At 49.8% G+C, this 24,691-nt stretch overlaps 1 protein-coding gene across 2 annotated transcripts in view; it reads right to left on the bottom strand.

Annotated features, from left to right (window-relative positions):
• The window catches only part of LOC142290514 (glycoprotein-N-acetylgalactosamine 3-beta-galactosyltransferase 1-like), a 90,643-nt gene that overhangs the window by 14,383 nt on the left and 51,569 nt on the right, over positions 1–24,691 (bottom strand). For both annotated transcript variants that reach the window (XM_075334474.1, XM_075334475.1), the window contains exon 4: positions 3,001–3,662. In XM_075334474.1, coding sequence (XP_075190589.1) covers positions 3,001–3,662 — 662 coding nt within the window. The remainder of the gene's footprint in view (positions 1–3,000; positions 3,663–24,691) is intronic.

Below are 24,691 nucleotides of genomic sequence, written 5' to 3'. Positions count from 1 at the left end.
CGGGTGACATCATCGCTGACACGAGGTCACATGTCTCTGACACCTTCTATGCCGATTGGTCGCTGGTCATGTGCTTGTGACGTCTTGCTCGGTGATAGGCCAGCATGACGTCACTCCTGTCGTTCTGGAAGCGGATTGGCTCTGGTGTCCTCCATCTTGGATGAGGCACAGAGTCTATATAAGACCCTGACACACGCCGCATGGTGCTCAGTCCTCTTGGTTCATGCATATGAGTAGACGCTCTGTGCGCGTTCCTCTAGGCATTCCTCTGTCTATGCTAGGTGAGCGCTACCGGCAGGGTAGCGTTCTTATACCTTACAGCTTCGGCTGCTGTCCGTATCCTTACCTCTTAGGGGAGCGGACATAGGCAGGTGCCTGAGGCACATGGTCTGGCTGGGCCTTGTGATTGTACTCGTAGGTGGACGTTGCCGCTAGGGTAACGTTCCTTATACTGCGTCTGGCAGTTGTTCGTATCCTCGCACACTAGGGGAGCGAACAGAGGTAGGAGCTTTGTGCGGCTTACGCTGCTGTTCGTCTCTTTTGCACCACTAGAAGAGCGGACCTAGGCAGGTGCCATATCTAGTGGTTCGTGTCCTCGCACACTAGTGGAGCGAACGCAGGTAGGAGCTTTGTGCGGCTTACGCTGCTGTTCGTCTCTTTTGCACCACTAGAAGAGCGGACCTAGGTAGGTGCCATTTCGCACACATTGCCTTTGTCTCTGTGATTATTAACAGAGATCATTCCACACACCCTCCAAGTAAGGGAGGAATTGCTTTACTTTCTTATTATATCCTTCTGTGAGTTAACAGAGGTATTGCACTCTGCCATAGTCTGCAGCAAAGTCTTTGCACGGTGGACCCTGACTGTCTGATACTCCTTTCGGTTATTATCAGACAGCCCCCCGTAACATCCCCCATCCCTGTGCCCTGTAGTAAGGTGCTCATCCTTGTGATATTGTACAGATCCTTGTGCCCTGTAGCATTGTGCTCATCCTTGTGCCGTGTAGTAGTGTGTCCATCCTTGTGCCCTGTAGTATTGTGCCCTGTAGTATTGTGTCCATCCTTGTGCCCTGTAATATTGTGCCCTGTAGTATTGTGCCCTGTAATATTGTGCTCATCCTTGTGCTCTGTAGTATTGTGCCCATGCTTTTGCCCTGTATTATTGTGCCCTGTAGTATTGTGAAACTGTAGTACTGGGCTCATCCTTGTGCCCTGTAGTATTGTGCTCATCCTTGTGCCCTGTAGTATTGTGCTCATCCTTGTGCCCTGTAGTATTGTGCCCATGCTTTTGCCCTGTATTATTGTGCCCTGTAGTATTGTGAAACTGTAGTACTGGGCTCATCCTTGTGCCCTGTAGTATTGTGCTCATCCTTGTGCCCTGTAGTATTGTGCTCATCCTTGTGCCCTGTAGTATTTTGCTCATCCTTGTGCTCTGTAGTATTGTGCCCATGCGTTTGCCCTGTATTATTGTGCCCTGTAGTATTGTGAAACTGTAGTACTGGGCTCATCCTTGTGCCCTGTAGTATTGTGCTCATCCTTGTGCCCTGTAGTATTGTGCTCATCCTTGTGCCCTGTAGTCTTGTGCTCATCCTTTAGTAATGCACAAAAAAATTCTCCTCACCTTTCCTCCATTCCCTCCTATTAGTCTGCATGCCAACAATCAGTGTTTGCAGCGTTTTGGATGCAGCGTGTTTTAGCTGCGTCCAAAACACTGCGATGTCCTGTACAAGCACAGTGGATGGATTTCTAGAAATTCCATGCCCACTGTGTGTGTGCGGCCCACAGCAAAACCTGACCTGTGGTGTGTGTGTGGCTTTCAGAGGCCACAGCTGGTCAATTGTTTGCTGCGGAATCGCATGCACCCTCCCTAGGGCGAACATAGTGCTCCGAACCCTGATCACGGGAACATGCAGCTGCGGTCTCCTAAGGAGGAGACTTGCAGCCCTTCAGGTCAGGACCCGCCGCGTCCAGGACGCAGCGGGTTCTGATCATTGGCATGTATCGTACCTGCTTGGTATGCACCAATGCTGGGAGTCGGCGCTAGCAAGGCTTTACTATAGTTGAATCATTTGCGTTGATGTGCAGAGGAGCTGTCTGCACTATACCAATGGCTTCCGCCCGCCAATCAAATGCAAGGAGGTGACGTCATACAGTGACGCCACCTCTTTGCATCTGATTGGTGGACAGCAGCTATTGGTATAGTGCAGACAGCTCTTCTGTGTGGACCCGCAAATGATTCAACTGTAGTAAAGTCCTGCCAGTGCCAAACCTCTGGATAGGGCCGCGTTCGTCAAGAGGTCTGCAGGCCGCAACAAGCAGCCTCAGGGGCTGCATGCGGCCTGCGGACCGCGTGTTTGAGACCTCTGATATACACATTACCAGGTTAGGGGCCATATACTAGGATGGGGTCATAAGTAGGGGCTGGAACGGATTAATAGCATTTCAAATAATTTTAATGGGGACATTTTATTTGACATAAGGGCAAATTGAATTAAGAGCTCAGTCACAGAACAAATTAAACTCGTAAGTCAAGGTATTACTGTAATTTTGTGAGAAAATATTCTGTATAACTAGTGTTTTAGGTATTTAAACCTCTGCTCTTTCTGTGAGTTTTGGTCCAGTGGGCAGTCTGAATAGTCACTGACAGCTTTCTTTGTAGAAGACTGCATAAAGAAATAGCTGTCAGGCACTTATAGGACTGCCCAATGGACCGAATATGCCATAGAGAGCAGAGGTTTAAATACTTATACACAGGTTTTACTGAATTTTTTTTCTCACAACACTACATCGGAGTACTCAACTCCTCTTGCTCTCTAATTTAATGCCTGCAGATAGGACTGCATTGAATGGTATAGATATAATTCATGTAAATAATGGAACATTCCTTGTGAAGACTGAAAGTCTTGCTATTTTCTGATCTAATTAACATATATACTATAAAATATTTAATTCCAAATCCCTATTTTTGTTTAATTTAGGAGTAATTATTTCATGGACTTACCTCCACAATGGGATAAAAACAGTAGCTCCAGTACCAAAAACTCTTATCAAAGTGTCCTGTAAGGTGGGATTCAGGTGGAAATGGATGAAAAGTCTCCCTTTTTTCAGTGTCTCTGGAGTCTCCAGCTATAACCCCCATTTTCTCCATACACTGACCCAGTGCTAAGTCCTCCACAGGTGTGGTATGTTGGCAGACTCCTGTATGAAATCCTTCCACAAATCTGTTAAGGGCTTCTTTACTAAGTACATAGCCAGCTCCACCACTCATGTAGCCCTGCTTGGCAAATGGCTTGAAGCGTTTGCCAAAATAAACTGGTTGATCAGCAGTATAATTTGAGAGTACCCAACGTAAGTTTTCCACCACAACATAAGTGTCATCATCTGCTTTGAAAAACCAGTCAGCTTGATCAATGTAGTTCTTGTGGACATATTGAAAAGCTCGAATTGTCTTCCAGTAAAGCTGATCCCGTCCTTCCTTGGTGTCTAAACCGATGGTAGGGAAGCTGTCATTGGTGGTGGAACTCATAAAAAGAACAACATTACAGTGACGAGTCCAGGAGTACTTTAAGTGAATTGTTTTGGTATCCAAATTTGTGGGTCCGGTCATGATCCAGCAAAGTATTCTGACTTTGCGTGAAAGATCATCACTCACTTTGCTGCTACCTACAACAATGGGAACAGGAACAAAAAAAAAAAAAACAGGAATATGGATTTATTTAATAATCTTATCTCAAAAATAATTTAACCAAAATGTACTTATTTTATCATGTTATGAATTCCCATTGGAATATATGATCAGTGGCGCTCACTAATTTAGAACCTTCAAGTATAATTCCAGCATACTGTAACTTCTGCCAGGTCATAGAAACATGTCAGACGTTCAACTGCTTATCAACATGGAATTTTTGGTGGCAATTACTTCATTGTATTTGTCGCCCCATTTTACAAGTTTCATGATAAAATGTGCATAAATAGACCTGCTGTCATTGTGCTTAATGGAACTTTCAAACCACTACACTTGACCCTATGCTAGAACATGTCCTTCAATTTTTGTGAATTCAACATGTTCTAAATTGCAAAATTCCTCAAACATGAATGCACTCAAAAATTAAGGAAATGAGAGGTATATTTCAGGCCAATCATTTACAGACCTGTTTAAAAATTAGGGAAAGAATCTCAAGAGGTTACTCCACAGATCAACCATTATGATGTAAAGTCCTGAAACCACATCATTTATGGGATGGGATCAGACTAATAGGCAAGGCAGGAATGGAGATGAGTAGTGATGGGCGAAGAATAAGATATTCCAGTTCGGATTATTAGAAATGAATACATAGTACTATTCCAGTATTCGTAATGTACAAATAACCTAATGTAAGTCAATGGGGAACCCGAGCATTTTTCTTGAACATTTCCCAGAAAAATGCTAAGGTTCACCATTGATTTGCATTAGGTTTGTTATTCGTGACGAATACTGCGATAGTAGTAGGTAGTCGGTGCGAATAATCCAAACAGGAGTATTTTACATTTGGCCCATCACTAGTAATGAGAAAAGACTTTATATATTCTTCTTGGCAGCCATTAGAATTGAAATTAGGCTTTTCTGCTCCTATCAGTCTGTGTTTGTAATATTATGCAGTTTATCAGCGAAATTGATTTTGGTCAGAGTTCTCCTCTGACCAAAATCAATTTCGCTGATAAACTGCATAATATTAATATATAATATTAGTTAACATAATATTAGTTAACCTCCATAATCTGACAAGGATGACTCTTCACTAGAGATGAGCGAACCGGTCCCGGTTCGGCTCGAGGCCGGTTCGCCGAACGGGGGTCCCGTTCGAGTTCGGCTCGTCAAACGTTCGACGAACCGAACTCGAACTGCATAGGAAACAATGGCAGGCAATCACAAACACAGAAAAACACCTAGAAAACACCCTCAAAGGTGTCCAAAAGGTGACAAACAACTCACAACACATGGGAAAGTGACAAGGACATATACTCATGTGAAAACAAAAGAGCTGGACAAGGAAAAAGAGGAGGACACACAGATATATGAGTATATGCAAGGAAACATCGATTCCATTATTGTGCAACTTGAGCCCTGCTCATTTTAGGCTTCCAATCTTGATAAATTGCCTGAGCTCGCCACGTACGCCTTGGGGATCTTGTCGTGTCCTGCAGCCAGCGTTCTCTCGGAACCTGTCTTCAGTGCTGCTGGGGGTCTGCTGGCAGATAAGCACACATGTCTGTCCACTGACAATGTGGACATGGCTCTCAGAGGACTTTTCTTCCCCTGGGTCAGCCAGGGGACGGGAAAGGCACGCGTATTTTTGAGAGTGCTTCATGCAAAGCATCTTTTTCTTTTTCAAAAGGGGGGTCAACCGATGCCAGTCAAGTGGGGTGTGTGTGGCCCAGTTAGTGGCAACGAAGAAGACTGTGGTTGGAGTCCCCTCGCTGTGTCTCTAAAAGAACCAAGATGAACAAGTCATGGCTCTCAGAGGACTTTTCTTCCCCTGGGTCAGCCAGGGGACGGGAAAGGCACGCGTATTTTTGAGAGTGCTTCATGCAAAGCATCTTTTTCTTTTTCATAAGGGGGCTCAACCGATGCCAGTCAAGTGGGGTGTGTGGCCCAGTTAGTGGAAACGAGGGAGACTGTGGTTGGAGTCCCCTCGCTGTGTCTCTAAAAGAACCAAGATGAACAAGTCATGGCTCTCAGAGGACTTTTCTTCCCCTGGGTCAGCCAGGGGACGGGAAAGGCACGCGTATTTTTGAGAGTGCTTCATGCAAAGCATCTTTTTCTTTTTCAAAAGGGGGCTCAACCGATGCCAGTCAAGTGGGGTGTGTGTGGCCCAGTTAGTGGAAACGAGGGAGACTGTGGTTGGAGTCCCCTCGCTGTGTCTCTAAAAGAACCAAGATGAACAAGTCATGGCTCTCAGAGGACTTTTCTTCCCCTGGGTCAGCCAGGGGACGGGAAAGGCACGCGTATTTTTGAGAGTGCTTCATGCAAAGCATCTTTTTTTTTTCAAAAGGGGGCTCAACCGATGCCAGTCAAGTGGGGTGTGTGTGGCCCAGTTAGTGGAAACGAGGGAGACTGTGGTTGGAGTCCCCTCGCTGTGTCTCTAAAAGAACCAAGATGAACAAGTAATGGCTCTCAGAGGACTTTTCTTCCCCTGGGTCAGCCAGGGGACGGGAAAGGCACGCATATTTTTGAGAGTGCTTCATGCAAACCATCTTTTTCTTTTTCAAAAGGGGGCTCAACTGATGGCAGTCAAGTGGGGTGTGTGTGGCCCAGTTAGTGGAAACGAGGGAGACTGTGGTTGGAGTCCCCTCGCTGTGTCTCTAAAAGAACCAAGATGAACAAGTCATGGCTCTCAGAGGACTTTTCTTCCCCTGGGTCAGCCAGGGGACGGGAAAGGCACGCGTATTTTTGAGAGTGCTTCATGCAAAGCATCTTTTTCTTTTTCAAAAGGGGGGTCAACCGATGCCAGTCAAGTGGGGTGTGTGTGGCCCAGTTAGTGGCAACGAAGGAGACTGTGGTTGGAGTCCCCTCGCTGTGTCTCTAAAAGAACCAAGATGAACAAGTCATGGCTCTCAGAGGACTTTTCTTCCCCTGGGTCAGCCAGGGGACGGGAAAGGCACGCGTATTTTTGAGAGTGCTTCATGCAATGCATCTTTTTCTTTTTCATAAGGGGGCTCAACCGATGCCAGTCAAGTGGGGTGTGTGTGGCCCAGTTAGTGGAAACGAGGGAGACTGTGGTTGGAGTCCCCTCGCTGTGTCTCTAAAAGAACCAAGATGAACAAGTCATGGCTCTCAGAGGACTTTTCTTCCCCTGGGTCAGCCAGGGGACGGGAGAGGCACGCGTATTTTTGAGAGTGCTTCATGCAAACCATCTTTTTCTTTTTCAAAAGGGGGCTCAACCGATGCCAGTCAAGTGGGGTGTGTGTGGCCCAGTTAGTGGAAACGAGGGAGACTGTGGTTGGAGTCCCCTCGCTGTGTCTCTAAAAGAACCAAGATGAACAAGTCATGGCTCTCAGAGGACTTTTCTTCCCCTGGGTCAGCCAGGGGACGGGAAGGGCACGCGTATTTTTGAGAGTGCTTCATGCAAAGCATCTTTTTCTTTTTCAAAAGGGGGCTCAACCGATGCCAGTCAAGTGGGGTGTGTGTGGCCCAGTTTGTGGAAACGAGGGAGACTGTGGTTGGAGTCCCCTCGCTGTGTCTCTAAAAGAGCCAAGATGAACAAGTCATGGCTCTCAGAGGACTTTTCTTCCCCTGGGTCAGCCAGGGGACGGGAAAGGCACGCGTATTTTTGAGAGTGCTTCATGCAAAGCATCTTTTTCTTTTTCAAAAGGGGGCTCAACCAATGCCAGTCAAGTGGGGTGTGTGTGGCCCAGTTAGTGGAAACGAGGGAGACTGTGGTTGGAGTCCCCTCGCTGTGTCTCTAAAAGAACCAAGATGAACAAGTCATGGCTCTCAGAGGACTTTTCTTCCCCTCGGTCAGCCAGGGGACGGGAAAGGCACGCGTATTTTTGAGAGTGCTTCATGCAAAGCATCTTTTTCTTTTTCAAAAGGGGGCTCAACCGATGCCAGTCAAGTGGGGTGTGTGTGGCCCAGTTAGTGGAAACGAGGGAGACTGTGGTTGGAGTCCCCTCGCTGTGTCTCTAAAAGAACCAAGATGAACAAGTCATGGCTCTCAGAGGACTTTTCTTCCCCTGGGTCAGCCAGGGGACGGGAAAGGCACGCGTATTTTTGAGAGTGCTTCATGCAAAGCATCTTTTTCTTTTTCAAAAGGGGGCTCAACCGATGCCAGTCAAGTGGGGTGTGTGTGGCCCAGTTAGTGGAAATGAGGGAGACTGTGGTTGGAGTCCCCTCGCTGTGTCTCTAAAAGAACCAAGATGAACAAGTCATGGCTCTCAGAGGACTTTTCTTCCCCTGGGTCAGCCAGGGGACGGGAAAGGCACGCGTATTTTTGAGAGTGCTTCATGCAAACCATCTTTTTCTTTTTCAAAAGGGGGCTCAACCGATGCCAGTCAAGTGGGGTGTGTGTGGCCCAGTTAGTGGAAACGAGGGAGACTGTGGTTGGAGTCCCCTCGCTGTGTCTCTAAAAGAACCAAGATGAACAAGCCATGGCTCTCAGAGGACTTTTCTTCCCCTGGGTCAGCCAGGGGACGGGAAAGGCACGCGTATTTTTGAGAGTGCTTCATGCAAAGCATCTTTTTCTTTTTCAAAAGGGGGCTCAACCGATGCCAGTCAAGTGGGGTGTGTGTGGCCCAGTTAGTGGAAATGAGGGAGACACTGGTTGGAGTCCCCTCGCTGTGTTTTACATGCTTCTAGAAGGGCATGACATGGCTTGGAGGTTGACTTTCATCATCTGCAAACTGTTGGCTACCAAAATGCTGCCTTTCCAACAACTGTGGTTATAGACAATGAGGAACATACTGATGAAGATGAGACGCAGATACCCGATTGGGATGACAACTGAAATATTCGGTCAGGGCAAGAAGAGGCTCGGTCTGAGGGGGAGGGGAGTGCAAACACAACAATTGATGATGAAGTTCTAGATCCCACCTACTGTCAACCCACAGTCAGACACTCGAGGAGGTCAACAGAGGCGGTGGAGGAGGATGCAACCGACGACGAAGTAACCTTGCGCCTTCCTGGACACAGTCGGAGCACTGGTAGCACGTCTACAACTGCATCCTCAGCCACCACTCTGCCTCTGAGCATTATTCGGGGTGGATCAACAGGTCGCATGGCCTCTAAGCCTTGCCTAGCCTGGTCCTTTTTTGACATAAAAAAAGATCGCCCAAATTATGTGATCTGTAACATTTGGCATGGTTATCTTAGTAGAGGTCAAAACCTCAGCAGTTTGACAACTTCTTCCATGAATAAATATCATATGGCCTGGTGGGAAGCTCACCGTGCTGCAATGCGGCCTAGCGGAGCCAACCATCCACCGCCTGCCCCTTCCAGTGTATCCGCGCGCTCGTCATCTTCTAGGACTGTGGGGACAGCTGTCACACCTGTTTTTCCACCCACAACTTCCACCACTGTAACCGCAACAGGCAGTTTGCTTGGTAGGTCGTCAGTTGGTTTGGAAGGGGAAACAAGTGATTGTGTACAGCTCTCTCAAACATCGATAGCACCAACGTTGGATGAAGGCAACATCATGTCTCCGCCTGCACTTTCCTCACAAACCTGCATTTTTCCAGGGACACCCTACTCAACACCGTCTACACACAGCAGCCAGATCTCTGTCCCTCAGATGTGGTCAAATAAAAGGCCACTTCCTGCGACCCATGACAAAGCGAAGAGGTTGACTCTATCCCTCTGTAAGCTGTTGGCTACCGAAATGCTGCCTTTCCGCCTAGTGGACACACAGGATTTTAGAGACCTTATGTCTGTCGCTGTGCCCCAGTACCAGATGCCTAGTCGCCACTACTTCTCTAAGAAAGGTGTGCCCGCGCTACACCAACATGTCGCACACAACATCACCGCTTCCTTGAGAAACTCTGTGTGTGAACGGGTGCATTTCACCACCGATACTTGGACCAGTAAGCATGGACAGGGACGTTACATGTCGCTGACTGGCCACTGGGTAACTATGGTGATAGATGGTGAAGGGTCTGCTGCACAAGTCTTGCCGTCCCCACGACTTGTGTGTCAATCCTCTGTCTGTCCAAGTTCCGCCACTGCTTCTGCATCCTCCACCTCATCTGGGTCCTCCACGTCCGGCCCAAGCCTGCCTGGTCAGGCCACCAGCGTTCTCACTGCGCAGAAGGAATCACGCAACCCTCATTACTATGCTGGCAGCAGAGCGCAACGGCATCAGGCGGTCTTTAGCTTGACATGTCTTGGGAATAAGAGTCACAGAGCTGAGGAGTTGTGGTCAGCTCTGCGGTCCGAGTTAAATAAATGGTTGTCTCCACTCAACCTGCAGCCTGGTAAGGCCGTGTGCGACAATGCTGCAAACCTGGGTGCAGCCCTTCGCCTGGGCAAGCTGGCACACGTGCCTTGTATGGCTCACATGTTTAACCTTGTTGTCCAGCAATTTTAACCCACTATCACGGCCTAGATGGGCTTCTGCACAGGGCATGGTCACTCTCTGCTCACTTCTGCCGTTTAAACGCCGCAGCTGACTTGACTTGCATTGCTCCAGAAGTCTTTCAGCCTGCCGGTTCATCACCTGAAATGCGATGTATCGACACGCTGGAATTCGACTCTCCACATGATACAGAGACAGCACCAACGAGCCCTGGTGCATTACGTCATGACGTATAGCCTAGGCCAATGAGATGCAGAGGTGGGGCAGATTACACTGCTAGAGTGGTCTCAGATCAAGGACCTTTCTTCACGCACAGTTTCGACATGGCGACGAATATGTTTAGCGCTGACAATGCCATTATCAGCATGACGATTCCAGTCATTTACATGCTGGAGCACACGCTAAACACTATTCGGAGTCAGGGGTGGGACAACAGGAAGGGGATGAACTACAGGAGGATTCATATGCGCAAGACACAACAACATCACCAAGGTCCAGACGTTCATCATCACCAAGGCGACAGGCATGGGACCATGGGGGACAGGGATCAACAAGGGCGCATGGTAGCAGGCGAGATGTTGAGGAAGGTGCAGGAGGACATGAAGATATGGAGGACGAACTGTCCATGGACATGGAAGACTCAGCAGATGAGGGGGACCTTGCTCAAATTTCAGTTGAAAGAGGTTGGGGGGAGATGTCAGAGGAAGAAAGAACGGTTAGCACCTCTATGCCACAAACACAGCGTGGACTTGGTCCGCATGGCTGCGCAAGACACATGAGTGCCTTCTTGTTGCACTACCTCCAACATGACCCTCGTATTGTCAAAATTAGAAGTGATGATGACTACTGGCTTGCCACACTATTAGATCCCCAGTACAAGTCCAAATTTTGTGACATAATTCCAGCCATAGAAAGGGACGCACTTATGCAGGAGTATCAGCAGAAGCTGTTACTCGATCTTAGATCCGCTTTTCCACCAAACAACCGTGCAGGTGCAGGGAGTGAATCTCCCAGTTTTAACTTGACAAACATGGGACGGTCTCGTCATCTTCAACAGTCTACACGTACCAGTAGGACCGTATCTGGTGCTGGTAACAGCAATTTAATGGAATCTTTTCATAATTTTTTTAGACCCTCCTTTGCAAGGCCACCAGAGACAACAAGTCTGACACATAGTCAACGGCTGGAGAGGATGATACAGGAGTATCTACAAATGAACATCGATGCCATGACTTTGCAAATAGAGCCTTGCTCATTTTGGGCTTCAAATCTAGAAAAATGGCCAGAGCTATCCAGTTACGCCTTGGAGATTTTGTCGTGTCCAGCTGCCAGCGTTGTCTCTGAACGTGTCTTCAGTGCTGCTGGGTGTGTGCTGACAGATAAGCGCACTCGTCTGTCCAGTGACAATGTGGACAGACTGACGTTCATCAAAATTAACAAGTCATGGATCCAGAATGAATTTACAACCCCTGTGTCATCCTGGAGAGAGTAAATGCTTGTGGATTTTGAATGTGCTTGATGCAAATCTAGCTGTGAAGTGTACAACTATGGCACAACTGCTGCCACTGAATGGGTGGGTGTGTGTGGGGCACAATTTTTGGAAAAAAGGGAGGCTCCGCTTGGAGTAACCCTTGCTTACATTGTTTTTAAAAGGAGCCAAGATGACCAAGTCATGGTTCAGCAAAGACTTTATCTACCTACCCCGGTGTCATGCTGGGGACGGTTAATTATGCCGTATTTTTGAATGTGCTTGATGCAAATCAAAACATCCTGTTTGCAACTAGGGCACAAGTGCTGCCACTGATGGGGTGTCTGTGTGCCCAATTTTTGGAAAAAAGGGAGACTCCGCTTGGAGTAACCCTTGCTTGCTGTGTTTTTTAAAAATGATACAAGATGAACAGATCTGAAGGCAAGATGAAGGCAACATCATGTCTCCGCCTGCACTTTCCTCACAAACCTGCATTTTTCCAGGGACACCCTACTCAACACCGTCTACAGACAGCAGCCAGATCTCTGTCCCTCAGATGTGGTCAAATAAAAGGCCACTTCCTGCGACCCATGACAAAGCTAAGTGGTTGACTCTATCCCTCTGTAAGCTGTTGGCTACCGAAATCTTGCCTTTCCGCCTAGTGGACACACAGGATTTTAGAGACCTTATGTCTGTCGCTGTGCCCCAGTACCAGATGCCCAATCACCACTGCTTCTCCAAGAAAAGCATGCCCGCGCTACACCAGCATGTCGCACAAAACATCACCACTTCCTTGAGAACATCTGTGTGCGACAGGGTGCATTTCAACACAGATACTTGGACCAGTAAGCATAGACAGGGTCATTACATGTCACTGACTGGGCACTGGCAAACTATGGTGAGAGATGGAGAAGGGTCTGCTGTACAAGTCTTGCTGTCCCCACGAGTTGCTTCAATCCTTCTTCTATATGTAGAAGTTAATACACTGCTTCTGCCTCTTCAACCTCGTGTGGGTCCTCCACCTTGGCGCAAACCCTGTGTGGTCAGGCCACACTTCCTTGCAACTGCGCACAAGGACTACCACACACCTCCTTACTATGCTGGCAGTGTGAAGCCCCACAGGTGTTGTATCGGTGCATACCTTCAGGGACTCCACGTAGCTGGTGCTGGTCACAGGTAGGGAATCTTCTGTTTTGATCGTGACGCCACTCTCAGTATTGCGGTCAGTAGGGACCGCCACTGCAGGTTGAGGGTCGCCGGGGGCTGATGGTGTGTGCAGTGAGTTGGAATAGCCTCCTGAGAGTGAGGCAAGCCCCAGGGCCCGGTGTAGGTTTGTAGTACCACAAGTCGCAGAATGACTCACACAGGCAGAACTGTCTTTCAAGGGCTTTACTCACATTTGATGGCAGGGTGAGTAGCCCGGGCGTAGCTGGGATGAACCAGATGGGAACCAGGTATCCTTCAGGCTGACTTTATGAGGGTGACTACTGACTCGCCTTCCTTAGCCCTTGGTGGTTTGGGGTGACCCCGACTTTGAGTCCCTATGGGGGTCACCCAGGGAAGATGCTGCAGCCTCTCTCCCCCTTTTGTTTGCCGTTTGCTTGTTCCCCGGACCAGGCCACTCCAGCTGCTTGCCTCCTGTGACCTATGGGCCCTCACTGCGGTTACGTGGCTGCGGCTTTTGTGGTGTTGTGGTGTGGGCTTTGAGAGCCCCACACCGGCAGGTTTAGCAGAAGAAAGCTGGATCTATCTTCGCTTCGGGATCTGCCGCCCGGTTGGGCCTGGTGCTCTCTAGCAGTCTCCTTACTTCCCACTCCGTGCTTTCTCTCTAGCTGAAGCTGGCTTTCAGGTAGCACTCCTAGTTGACCGTTCTCCCCCGTCGGTAGCCACTGCGCGGGCGCTGTTAGACAGCAACAGCCCCACAGGTCTGCTCCTCACTGAGCCCTATGGAGTTCTGCTCTAACTGACTCACTGCCCCTCCTCTCCTGTTCTTGCCTACGCCACCTAGCAACCAGACTCTCTTACCACACCCCTTGAGAGGAGATGGAGGCTTTTGGCCCCCTCCACTATTCCAGTGAAGGTCAAGGCTTTTCCCCCTCCTGGGATCCCCAGGGGTCCTCTCATGGGTACATGTGTGAGACCTGATCACTATGCGCCTGTGTTCCACACCCCTGTCAGCCTTCTGGATTACCTGTATTGTACTGTCCCCAGCACGGGTGCAGTACTCAGTGGTGCCTGACCAGGTCAGGGGCGCCACATTCCCCCTTAGTTATCACCAGCACGTCCTCGGGCTGCAAGACAACATTTTAAAATGCATAAAACATTAAAACATGTAAAACATTTAAAAGCACCAGGTACCATACATCACCACCCTCCACCCACAAGTCCGTTAACCCACCCAAAACCCTCTCACGTTGGCCGCGGCTTCAGCCACTTCTGGCAGGATGTAGAGGCGGCTTACATGGGCTGGTGGTTTTCAGGGTATACCTGGCCTGGTGGATCCGCGCCTTCAGCCTCTTCTGGCAGGATGCAGAGGCGGCCTCCACAGTTGGTGCTGACCAGGTACCCTCTTTGTGGTGGAGAGCCAGGCCCCATAAACAGGCATGCTCTCTGGTCGCAGGTGAGCCAAGGCCCTATATACGGACGGGCTCCTCCTGGTTGCAGACGAGCCAAGCCCCTAAACAGGCTGACTCTGGTGGCGGTGGTGCCCTCTGGTGTAACTATTTACACTGCGAGAGTTTGTGGCTATAGCCAGTTCATAGCCTTAAGGTTTATTTCTCACAATAGTTTTTGTGGGCACATGCTTAAACGTTGCAAAACAAAACTTTTCAAAACTTTAACTTCTGTACTTCTTTCTTTACTTTACTTTACTCCTCTTTACCAGGGCTTTGGCCTGTTGGGCTGCGGCACCTGCTGCTTTCCTGCTCTCTGTCGTCGTCTGTGGTCGTCTCATCTGTAGGTTCCTTGTCTTTTCTTTCTTGTAGCATGGGGTGGCTGTAAGGTTTGCTGGTACATAGTGCTACGTCAAGCGCATACAATCCTCTTTCGCCTTCATGCATAGTAAACTGGACTGAATCTCCCATCTTTAGATTTCTGCCAGGGTGTCCTCTGGGCAGATTAGCTCTGACGTCTCTCCGATTGACAAATATCCCTTCTTTGATACCAGGTGCTACGATGAATCCATATCCACTTCCCAGATTAAAATCCTCCACTACTCCTCTGAAAAGGGGTCCTCTGGCCTGGGCTTTGGACCTTCTCAGGGCTCGTTTTTCTTGCAGGTCTCTGGCGGTGACTTCTCTCTGCTCTGGAGATGACGGTGCAGAGGATAGTTGCATTCTGTTGCGGTGTGTCTTACGGGCTGGATTCTGTAGGGTGCAGCTCACAAACTCCCAGGTAAGGCTTTTGGGCAGTTCTTCTTCTGCAGATGGTGTCAGGTCTTCCTCATCCCAGCGAGAATAAGGCAGCATCTCTGGCTCTGGGTATGGCTCTGGAGTCAGCCCCTCAACCTCCTGGCCTCCTCCCCCCCTTAGTTCTTCCTGGCACTCCTTGGGTAGCAGTGCTGGGGATGGACTTCTTTCTGCCGGCCCAGGTGGGGAACTCTTTGCCGTGGTTGCTGCGGGAGCTGTCGGGATACTCTTTGGGGTGTGCGGAGGGAGCATGTACCGCTCCACCATCTCCCGTGGGAACTTAGCTTCTAGGTCGGCTTTTAGCTGCCAGTATGCGGAGTCCTCACCTACCAGGGATTGCCTAGCAGGGACTTCCTGAACCTGGGGAGCCTTGTCTGCTCTGGCCTTGCGGGCCGGGGTAAATGGTACGTCAGCCTTGTCTTGGCGGGCCGCGCCTGGCATGGCGGCGGCCTGGTCTTGGCGGGCCGCGCCTGGCATGGCGGCGGCCTGGTCTTGGCGGGCCGCGCCCTGTATGGCGGCGGCCTGGATCGGCGTCGCAGCTGCGATGGGATCCGTGCAGGCTGGGCTGGGCGTCGCTGCAGGGACCGGGTCTTGGTGGGCCGAGCAGGGCATCGCTGCGGCGGCCGGGGCTTGGCGGGCCGAGCAGGGCATCGCTGCGGCGGCCGGGGCTTGGCGGGCCGAGCAGGGCATCGCTGCGGCGGCCGGGGCTTGACGGGCCGAGCAGGGCATCGCTGCGGCGGCCGGGGCTTGACGGGCCGAGCAGGGCATCGCTGCGGCGGCCGGGGCTTGGCGGGCCGCACCTGGCGTGGCTGCGGCCTGGTTCAGCGTCGCCGCGCCGGGCGCCTCTTCAGGGACCGCGGGCGTGGCAGTAGGGGTCGGGGCACTTGCGCTAGCCGGGGCATCACTCGACTCACCCATCGTTGGCAGCATCGGGGTCTGAGTTGTCACCGCCCGATCTGGCACTCGGTGCGCGGCTCTCTCCTCGTAGGCCCGAACCGCCGCGGTCATCCATAGGAACTCCTCGCGTCCCTCTCTGATCAGCCTTCCGACCCTGGCTTCCAGTTGATCGCAGAACTCGGCGAGCTCCCGACACCACCAGGCAGCGGAGCCTGGCTCTGGGTCTCTGCACTCAGACGCCATCTTCATTAGCAAGCTGCTGGCTTCTCTCCTGCTCCGCCGTCTCCGGACGCTTCCGCTCTCTTCGCTGGCAAGCTCAGAACTCTGCAGGGGATCTCTGGGTAGCCACACCTCTTCGTGGGCGGTAACTTCTCCCAGCGCGGGCTGCTGTTGTTTTTCAGCGCGCTTTTCATGGTGGCAATATGGCGGCGCTTCCAATTTTTCAAGCGGACCGCCCAGGCACATGGTCACCTGTCTGAACAGGTCTAGTCCTTATCCTGTTCGTGACGCCAGATGTGAAGCCCCACAGGTGTTGTATCGGTGCATACCTTCAGGGACTCCACGTAGCTGGTGCTGGTCACAGGTAGGGAATCTTCTGTTTTGATCGTGACGCCACTCTCAGTATTGCGGTCAGTAGGGACCGCCACTGCAGGTTGAGGGTCGCCGGGGGCTGATGGTGTGTGCAGTGAGTTGGAATAGCCTCCTGAGAGTGAGGCAAGCCCCAGGGCCCGGTGTAGGTTTGTAGTACCACAAGTCGCAGAATGACTCACACAGGCAGAACTGTCTTTCAAGGGCTTTACTCACATTTGATGGCAGGGTGAGTAGCCCGGGCGTAGCTGGGATGAACCAGATGGGAACCAGGTATCCTTCAGGCTGACTTTATGAGGGTGACTACTGACTCGCCTTCCTTAGCCCTTGGTGGTTTGGGGTGACCCCGACTTTGAGTCCCTATGGGGGTCACCCAGGGAAGATGCTGCAGCCTCTCTCCCCCTTTTGTTTGCCGTTTGCTTGTTCCCCGGACCAGGCCACTCCAGCTGCTTGCCTCCTGTGACCTATGGGCCCTCACTGCGGTTACGTGGCTGCGGCTTTTGTGGTGTTGTGGTGTGGGCTTTGAGAGCCCCACACCGGCAGGTTTAGCAGAAGAAAGCTGGATCTATCTTCGCTTCGGGATCTGCCGCCCGGTTGGGCCTGGTGCTCTCTAGCAGTCTCCTTACTTCCCACTCCGTGCTTTCTCTCTAGCTGAAGCTGGCTTTCAGGTAGCACTCCTAGTTGACCGTTCTCCCCCGTCGGTAGCCACTGCGCGGGCGCTGTTAGACAGCAACAGCCCCACAGGTCTGCTCCTCACTGAGCCCTATGGAGTTCTGCTCTAACTGACTCACTGCCCCTCCTCTCCTGTTCTTGCCTACGCTACCTAGCAACCAGACTCTCTTACCACACCCCTTGAGAGGAGATGGAGGCTTTTGGCCCCCTCCACTATTCCAGTGAAGGTCAAGGCTTTTCCCCCTCCTGGGATCCCCAGGGGTCCTCTCATGGGTACATGTGTGAGACCTGATCACTATGCGCCTGTGTTCCACACCCCTGTCAGCCTTATGGATTACCTGTATTGTACTGTCCCCAGCACGGGTGCAGTACTCAGTGGTGCCTGACCAGGTCAGGGGCGCCACAGCAGCAGAGCTCAATGCCATCAGGCGGTCAAAGTTTTACTTTGAAATGTATGGGAAATGTGAGTCACACCGCTATTACAGAGAATAGTAGTCAGGCAGGGTCAAAACATTAATTGAGGAACAGGAACAGAATGGGACGGCCAGGACTTAATCAGAAAACAAGCAGAGGTGAAATGCGGATCGGCCAACAAGGTACATAAACAGCAAGCAGGAAAAGTAGTCAGGTAACAAGCACACAAAATCATAAAACTGAACTGGGGGTAAAATTAACCAGAGGTTCATAGCTATGGCTGGCAGTGGTCTGCAGACAGGATGGGCATAAAAAAGGGTGTGGTGTCTTCCCATTGGTTGTAGCTGAATGATGGTATTTCATCTGTGAGATACCCACCAGCTACATTCAGCCAGAGATTCTGCATCTGTCAAGGTAATGCAGCCCAGTGGGTGAGCATAACCTGCGTCCACCTGCGCCGCTGGCATCGACTACTCTCCCATCATCAGCACTATTCATGAAAGGAACACGTTGTCACCTGGCGACCGGAGTACAAATTGACGGAGCGGACTCCGTTGGTGACTTAACAGCCGTGTGCGGCAATGATGCAAACCTGGCTGCGGGCCATCCTCAGGGCAATGTGACACACGTGCCTTGTATGGCTCACGTGTTGAACCGAATTCTCCAGCAATTTTTAAAACACCATCACGGCCTACATGGACTTGTGCAGCGTGCACGCTCGCTATGTGCTCACTTCCATCGTGCGCACACAGCAGCTCAACAACTTTCATCACTCCGGAAGTCTTAGGGTCTGGCAGTTAAACGCCGGAAATGCGATGTTCCGACACGCAGGAATTGGAATCTGCACATGTTGCAGCGTGTGTGGCAGCACCGCAGAGCCCTGCTGAAATACGGTATGACATATAGCCTGGGATAACTTGATCAAGAGGTGGTGCAGATCACGCTGCTGGAGTGGTGTCAGATCAAGGACCTATGCACCCTGCTACACAGTTCACAAATGTCGACGAAGATGTTTAGCACTGGCAATGTCATTCTCAGCATGACAATTCTGGTCATCTACATGATGGAGCACACTGTAATTATTATTCGGAGTCAGGTGTTGGGACAAGAGGAAAAGGAGGAAGTACAGGAGGAGTCATATGCGGAAGGGATAACAAGATCTACGAGGTCCAGATGGTCAGCGGCACCTATGCGGCATTCATGGTGAGGGAGAGGGATTAACAAGGGCGCATAGTATCAGCAAAAAGTGTTGATGAAAGTGCAGGAGCCCATGAAGAAATGGAGGACGAACTGGCGATGGGCATGGAAGACTCAGCAGATGAGTGAGAGCTTGCTCACATTTCGGTTGTGCGAGGTTGGGGGGAGAGGGCAGAGAAAGGAGGCACGATTCTCACCTCTCTGCCACCAACACACCAAGGACTTGGTCCTCCTGGATGCACAAGACACATGAGCGCCTTCTTGCTGCACTACCTACATGACCCTCGGATTGTATGAATTTGAAGTAATCCTGAATACTGGGTTGCCACACTGTTAGATCCCCGGTACAAGACAAAATTTGGCGAACTAATTCCTGCCATAGAAATGGACGCACGTATACAGGAGTATCTGCAGAATGGGGTACGCAATCTTAGATCTACTTTTCCACTAAACACCAGTGCTGCACAGAGTGAATCTCAACGCTTTGTCATGGATAGGAGGAAATGGTCTTTTCCTTGTCCACATCGGAGGGACCGAGGGATGACTGCTGTGCTGAGATGGCGTTGAGTACGGTGTCCCTGCACAGTTGCACTTTTGGTCATATCCCAAAATGAGTTGAAAAAGGACAGATGCTGTTGGAAAGGGGAACAGGTGTGTTGGAAAGGGGAAAAAAGTTTTGGTCCGTGGATTTGGAGGTTAAGCAACTGTAACATTTGCTGAAGAAACACCATCTGTTACAGTGGGACTGGCAGATTTGGATAAAGTGGTATATAATCTGTGACCGCTATATAACGAAAATTAATAAGAAAAGAAAGAGAAAGGTATATATCCCCATCAGCAGTCAGTGTCCACCGTGCTCCCAGTTGGAAAAGGAGAGGTTGGCAACTGGAAGGTTTGGTGGAGGATACAGAGCTGTGTGGCTATGAAACTAATAGTAGCCTGAACCGAGTTAGACGCCATTCGGATCTGGAGACTGTGAGCCCTGTTAGCGTCACAGGGTCCACATGCCCGCACAGCCCAGGAACTCCCTGTTAACAACACAGGGGCCATTGAGTACGCTGACCGTGTGCGTAGGGGCACACCTGTGGACAGCAGGTGCATCAGCAGCAGCAGGCCTGTTAATGCCACTGGGCTGCACAAGCAGGACTGGTAGGACAGGAGCTGGTCTTAACCGTTCTGCGTTACCAACTGTGGTGGTGGCCTGCATCAACACCCTATCCCTGCCTACCTCTGGCCTAAAGCCGCAATGGGTTCAACACATGGAGGTGTGCTCTTTCGGAGCATAATAGAAGACTGCGCACCTCCTTGTTGGCTCCAGCCCCTTTTATAACTTGGGTCCGCCCCAAACCAGGGTGAACCACAATGCACCTCCTGGAGACAAAAGTAGAGTGACACGTCATGAGTGGCATAACTAGCGTCCTATTTGGAACCGCAACTTCAATGATGACCTCATGGCTGCCATGACCCAAACACCTCACCAGTCATCGTCTGACCATCAATAATGCGGTGACAAGTCATAGGGGTGGGCCTCTGCAAGCCATTTGGGAGGACACCTGATGCCCTGTGGTCTATATGGGACCCCCACATCAGGGGCAGGGCCAAAGAGTTCATTACCGGACCTAGTCTCTGATGCAGTAAGTGCCTGAGCATGCTCAGTAGCATGAAATACAGTCTCTGAAAAAGGACTATCAGCTTTAGCATGGTGTCTAGGCACAAAACAGGACTTAGACCCGGCACGGAATGCAAGCACCTGTGCAAAGAGGCTTTTCACACTTAGTGTGGGAGCATGCGCTGTATCCCTAAAAGAAGACTTAGCGTCAGGAATAACACATTCAGGCTGAGCATACTCACTAGGCGAAACACTGTAATTATGCTGCAGCTGGGGTACATCGGCACACGCATGCGCACTAGCTGCCTCTCCACACTTAGACGTGGAGGGGAAATTGCTCTTGGAGATGCTGTCTATGAACAGAAGGAAAAGCTAAAGGAAGCCTGACTTTCTATCCCTCCGAATTATGAAATGCAGCAATGAATTCCATGAGTTTGCTATAACATTAGCGTAGCAAAATGTGCATGAGGGTGTCATGTAGAGGTGCTATAAATAGCTTGTCACCAGTGGGGCACTAATGGAATACAACAGCCAGTTCTATGATGCCACTAAATGGCAGTATTTTTTGCTATCATTATAGCTTATTAAAAACAGAGCAGGAGGGTGTCATGCAGAGGTGCTGCACATAGATTTGCAGTAGTGTGAATAGACAAAAGTACAATAGTCACGTTTAGGATGCCACTAGGTACACTGAGTGTTTGCTAGTATAATGGCTGAGTTTGAAAAAGTTTGAGTGTGCAATGCAGGCAGACGTGCTGCAAATATGTTTACAATAGTGTGAATAGACAAAAGTACAATAGTCACGTTTAGGATGCCACTAGGTACACTGACTGTTTGCTAGTATAATGGCTTAGTTAAAAAAAGGTGGAGTGTGCAATGCAGGCAGACGTGCTGCAAATATCTTTACAATAGTGTGAATAGACAAAAGTCCAATAGCCACGTTTAGGATGCCACTAGGTACACTGACTGTTTGCTAGTATAATGGCTTAGTTATAATGAGTTGGAGTGTGCAATGCAGGCAGACGTGCTGCAAATATGTTTACAATAGTGTGAATAGACAAAAGTCCAATAGCCACGTTTAGGATGCCACTAGGTACACTGAGTGTTTGCTAGTATAATGGCTGAGTTAAAAAAGTTTGAGTGTGCAATGCAGGCAGACGAGCTGCAAATATGTTTACAATAGTGTGAATAGACAAAAGTACAATAGTCACGTTTAGGATGCCACTAGGTACACTGACTGTTTGCTAGTATAATGACTTAGTTAAAAAAAGGTGGAGTGTGCAATGCAGGCAGACGTGCTGCAAATATCTTTACAATAGTGTGAATAGACAAAAGTCCAATAGCCACGTTTAGGATGCCACTAGGTACACTGACTGTTTGCTAGTATAATGGCTTAGTTATAATGAGTTGGAGTGTGCAATGCAGGCAGACGTGCTGCAAATATGTTTACAATAGTGTGAATAGACAAAAGTACAATAGCCACGTTTAGGATGCCACTAGGTACACTGACTGTTTGCTAGTATAATGGCTGAGTTAAAAAAAGGTGGAGTGTGCAATGCAGGCAGACGTGCTGCAAATATCTTTACAATAGTGTGAATAGACAAAAGTCCAATAGCCACGTTTAGGATGCCACTAGGTACACTGAGTGTTTGCTAGTATAATGGCTTAGTTAAAAAGAGTTGGAGTCTGCAATGCAGGCAGACGTGCTCTGCAAATGTCTTTGCACTAGTGGGACTATAGCAAAGTCCAATAGCCACAGATAGGATGCCACTAGGTACACTGAGTGTTTGCTAGTATAATGGCTTAGTTATAATGAGTTGGAGTGTGCAGAGGACAGGAGGGTACAGTGGCAGGATTGTGGTGCTCTGGGTAGAGGAATGGAAGCCTGCCTTTCTATTCCCTCCTAATGGTGAAATGCAGGGAGGAAATCCCTGACCTTGGCTACACAGACGCTGTTGCTGTTTGCAGGACCTGTCACTTATGGCTCTCTGACCCTGCCGGTTTGAGCCCTTAAAAGGACTGCTATAAAGTGCTCTCCCTAAGCTGTCTAACGCTGTGTATGCAGCGCATACAGCTGTATCGGCGATAGGACTCAGGAGGACGGAGCTGCGACAGTGATGTCTGACACCAAAGACGCAGAAGAGATAATGGCGTCCTGGACGAAAATGTCCGGTTTTATAATGCAGGGACATGTGACATGGACATCCTATCACACATGCCGTTGCTTCTCTGGCTAAAAGTCCACTTAGCTGTGTGTGTGTCTGTGATTGGCTGACATGCTGGCCCGCCCCACAAGACGCGCGCGCTTAGGGAAGGAAGACAAGAAAAAAAAAAAAAAAAATGGCGATCGCCATTATACAAACAGCAGTGATCTGAAGGCGCTGTTCCCGCACAGTATACACTGAAATGTCATAATAGTGTGATTCACAGAGTGACTTACACTATTACAGCAGAAACCAAGCTAGGATTTAGCTGTTTTTTTGCTGCTAGAACCGTTCTCGAACGTTTCTAGAACTATCGAGCTTTTGCAAAAAAGCTTGAGTTCTAGTTCGATCTAGAACAGGCCCCAAAATCACTCGAGCCTAGAACTGGAGAACCACGAACCGCGCTCAACTCTACTCTTCACAACCAATAATTCTAACCACATAAAATTTCAAAAATTTAAAGGATTGTTTTAAATCATTATGCAAGTTTTTTTTTTTTTTTTGCAAAGCAGTGCTAGATAAATAAATTACAGTAGTCCTGGCAAATAGATCACTGTATTGTGAAAGCTAAGATAAGAATAATAAGGAAGAAGAACGTATTATTCTATAGAATAAGCTTTATACTTAAATGACATAGTAGAAAATGTATTAAAAAATAGCATCCGAGTGCTATTCGCTTTTTTTCACAGACCCATACACTTGCATTTACAAGTTTGATCTAACACTATATTGGACATGTCTCCTATTGTGTGGACCACTCGAATTGAGGAAAAAAAAATCAGACACGTAAACTACTCCACAGACTATCATACGTATGAGTTTGATTTGTAAAGTACACGGATAATGAATGTATGAGAAAAACTGGCATCTGATTGAGCCTTAAAAAGGGAACCTTTCACCAGGGTTTTCTCATATAAACGGTGGCCACCAGCAGGCAAAACCAGGTGTCACACAGATTGGGCCCCCACAACACACTTCCCTCACAGGGTTACACACAGCCGACCTAAAACCCTAGTTACCCCCCTCAGGGAAAGATAGACACACCAGTGGGCGGGACCAGGTGGTAGGAAACGCCCACCTAGGGGTCTAGAAAGCCCAGAGCGGGAAAACCAGCAGGTTAAGTTAAGTTTAGTTTAGTTTACAGTAGAGGCTGGGGCTAGATGTAGCTCCAGCAGGAGGAAAAGCTCAAGTTGAACAGTGCCAGGGTCGGAGCCCTGGTACCTTGGCTAGGTGGCAGACGGTGGTCTCCGTCAGCAGGAGACGGGAAGAAGGCTCGGCAGATCCGAGGTGGACCGAGGCAGGGTTGTAGCCCACCGGTACCGACACCGGAGAACCGACCCGGAAACCGTAGCACAGAGGGGGTACTCGGACCCTGAAGCCAGGACCGGAACCAACGACCTAGCTAATCAACTGATTGAGGGCAGGATTACAGGTCCTGTCCCAACCAAAGTCCCAAAATCAGACAACCACCCACAGAGAGGGATTGGACCACCGCCAGGGCCCATAGATCCCACGGGTCAGCGTCAGCGGGCACGGCTCCTTAGGCCCACAACCAGCCGGGAGCGGACTCCTGAGTTCCAGACCAGGCAGTCCACAATACACAGAAACAGTGCAGAGGAAAGGACAGCAACCACCAGCCCGGGAGGGGGACCGGAATACAACCAGCCACGGCGGCCGGCCACCAGAACCTTGGTTTACTAAAAGACTCGTGTGATTCATTTACCTGTGAGTAACCAAACATCCCCTCGCACGTCCGGGCGTGCAGGACCTTGCCATTAACATACCCTGCACAGAGACACTGGGTCCTGGGGCAACCATCCCTAACATCCAGTTGCCACTACATCTCCCCCGGGTGTCCCACAACAGCAACGGTGGTGTCCCACCTCTCCACACACCGTGGGTGGTGTCACGAACTGAATACGGCCAAGCACGTACAACTACGTCCCCCTTTTTATTCGGCATGTCCGCGTGACCCCTGGGTCCGGAGGATCCCTCGAGCCACACACAGCGGGTCTGGATCCGAGCAGCAGCGGCTGCTGGCATGGGGGCGGCACACGGAGCATTCTTGAATAATGTATATAAGTGACCAAGACGATCTGTAAAACATAAAAAAGACCTTTTATCATACTTACCTGTGGGGCGGTAGAGTCTGATGGGTGTCGCTGGTCTTGATCCAATCTTCTTGCGATT

The sequence above is a fragment of the Anomaloglossus baeobatrachus genome, chromosome 2, assembly GCF_048569485.1.
Source record: "Anomaloglossus baeobatrachus isolate aAnoBae1 chromosome 2, aAnoBae1.hap1, whole genome shotgun sequence".
Classification (NCBI taxonomy): domain Eukaryota; kingdom Metazoa; phylum Chordata; class Amphibia; order Anura; family Aromobatidae; genus Anomaloglossus; species Anomaloglossus baeobatrachus.
The sequence above is the reverse complement of the archived record's forward strand: the minus strand, read 5'-3'. Positions and strand labels throughout refer to the sequence as shown.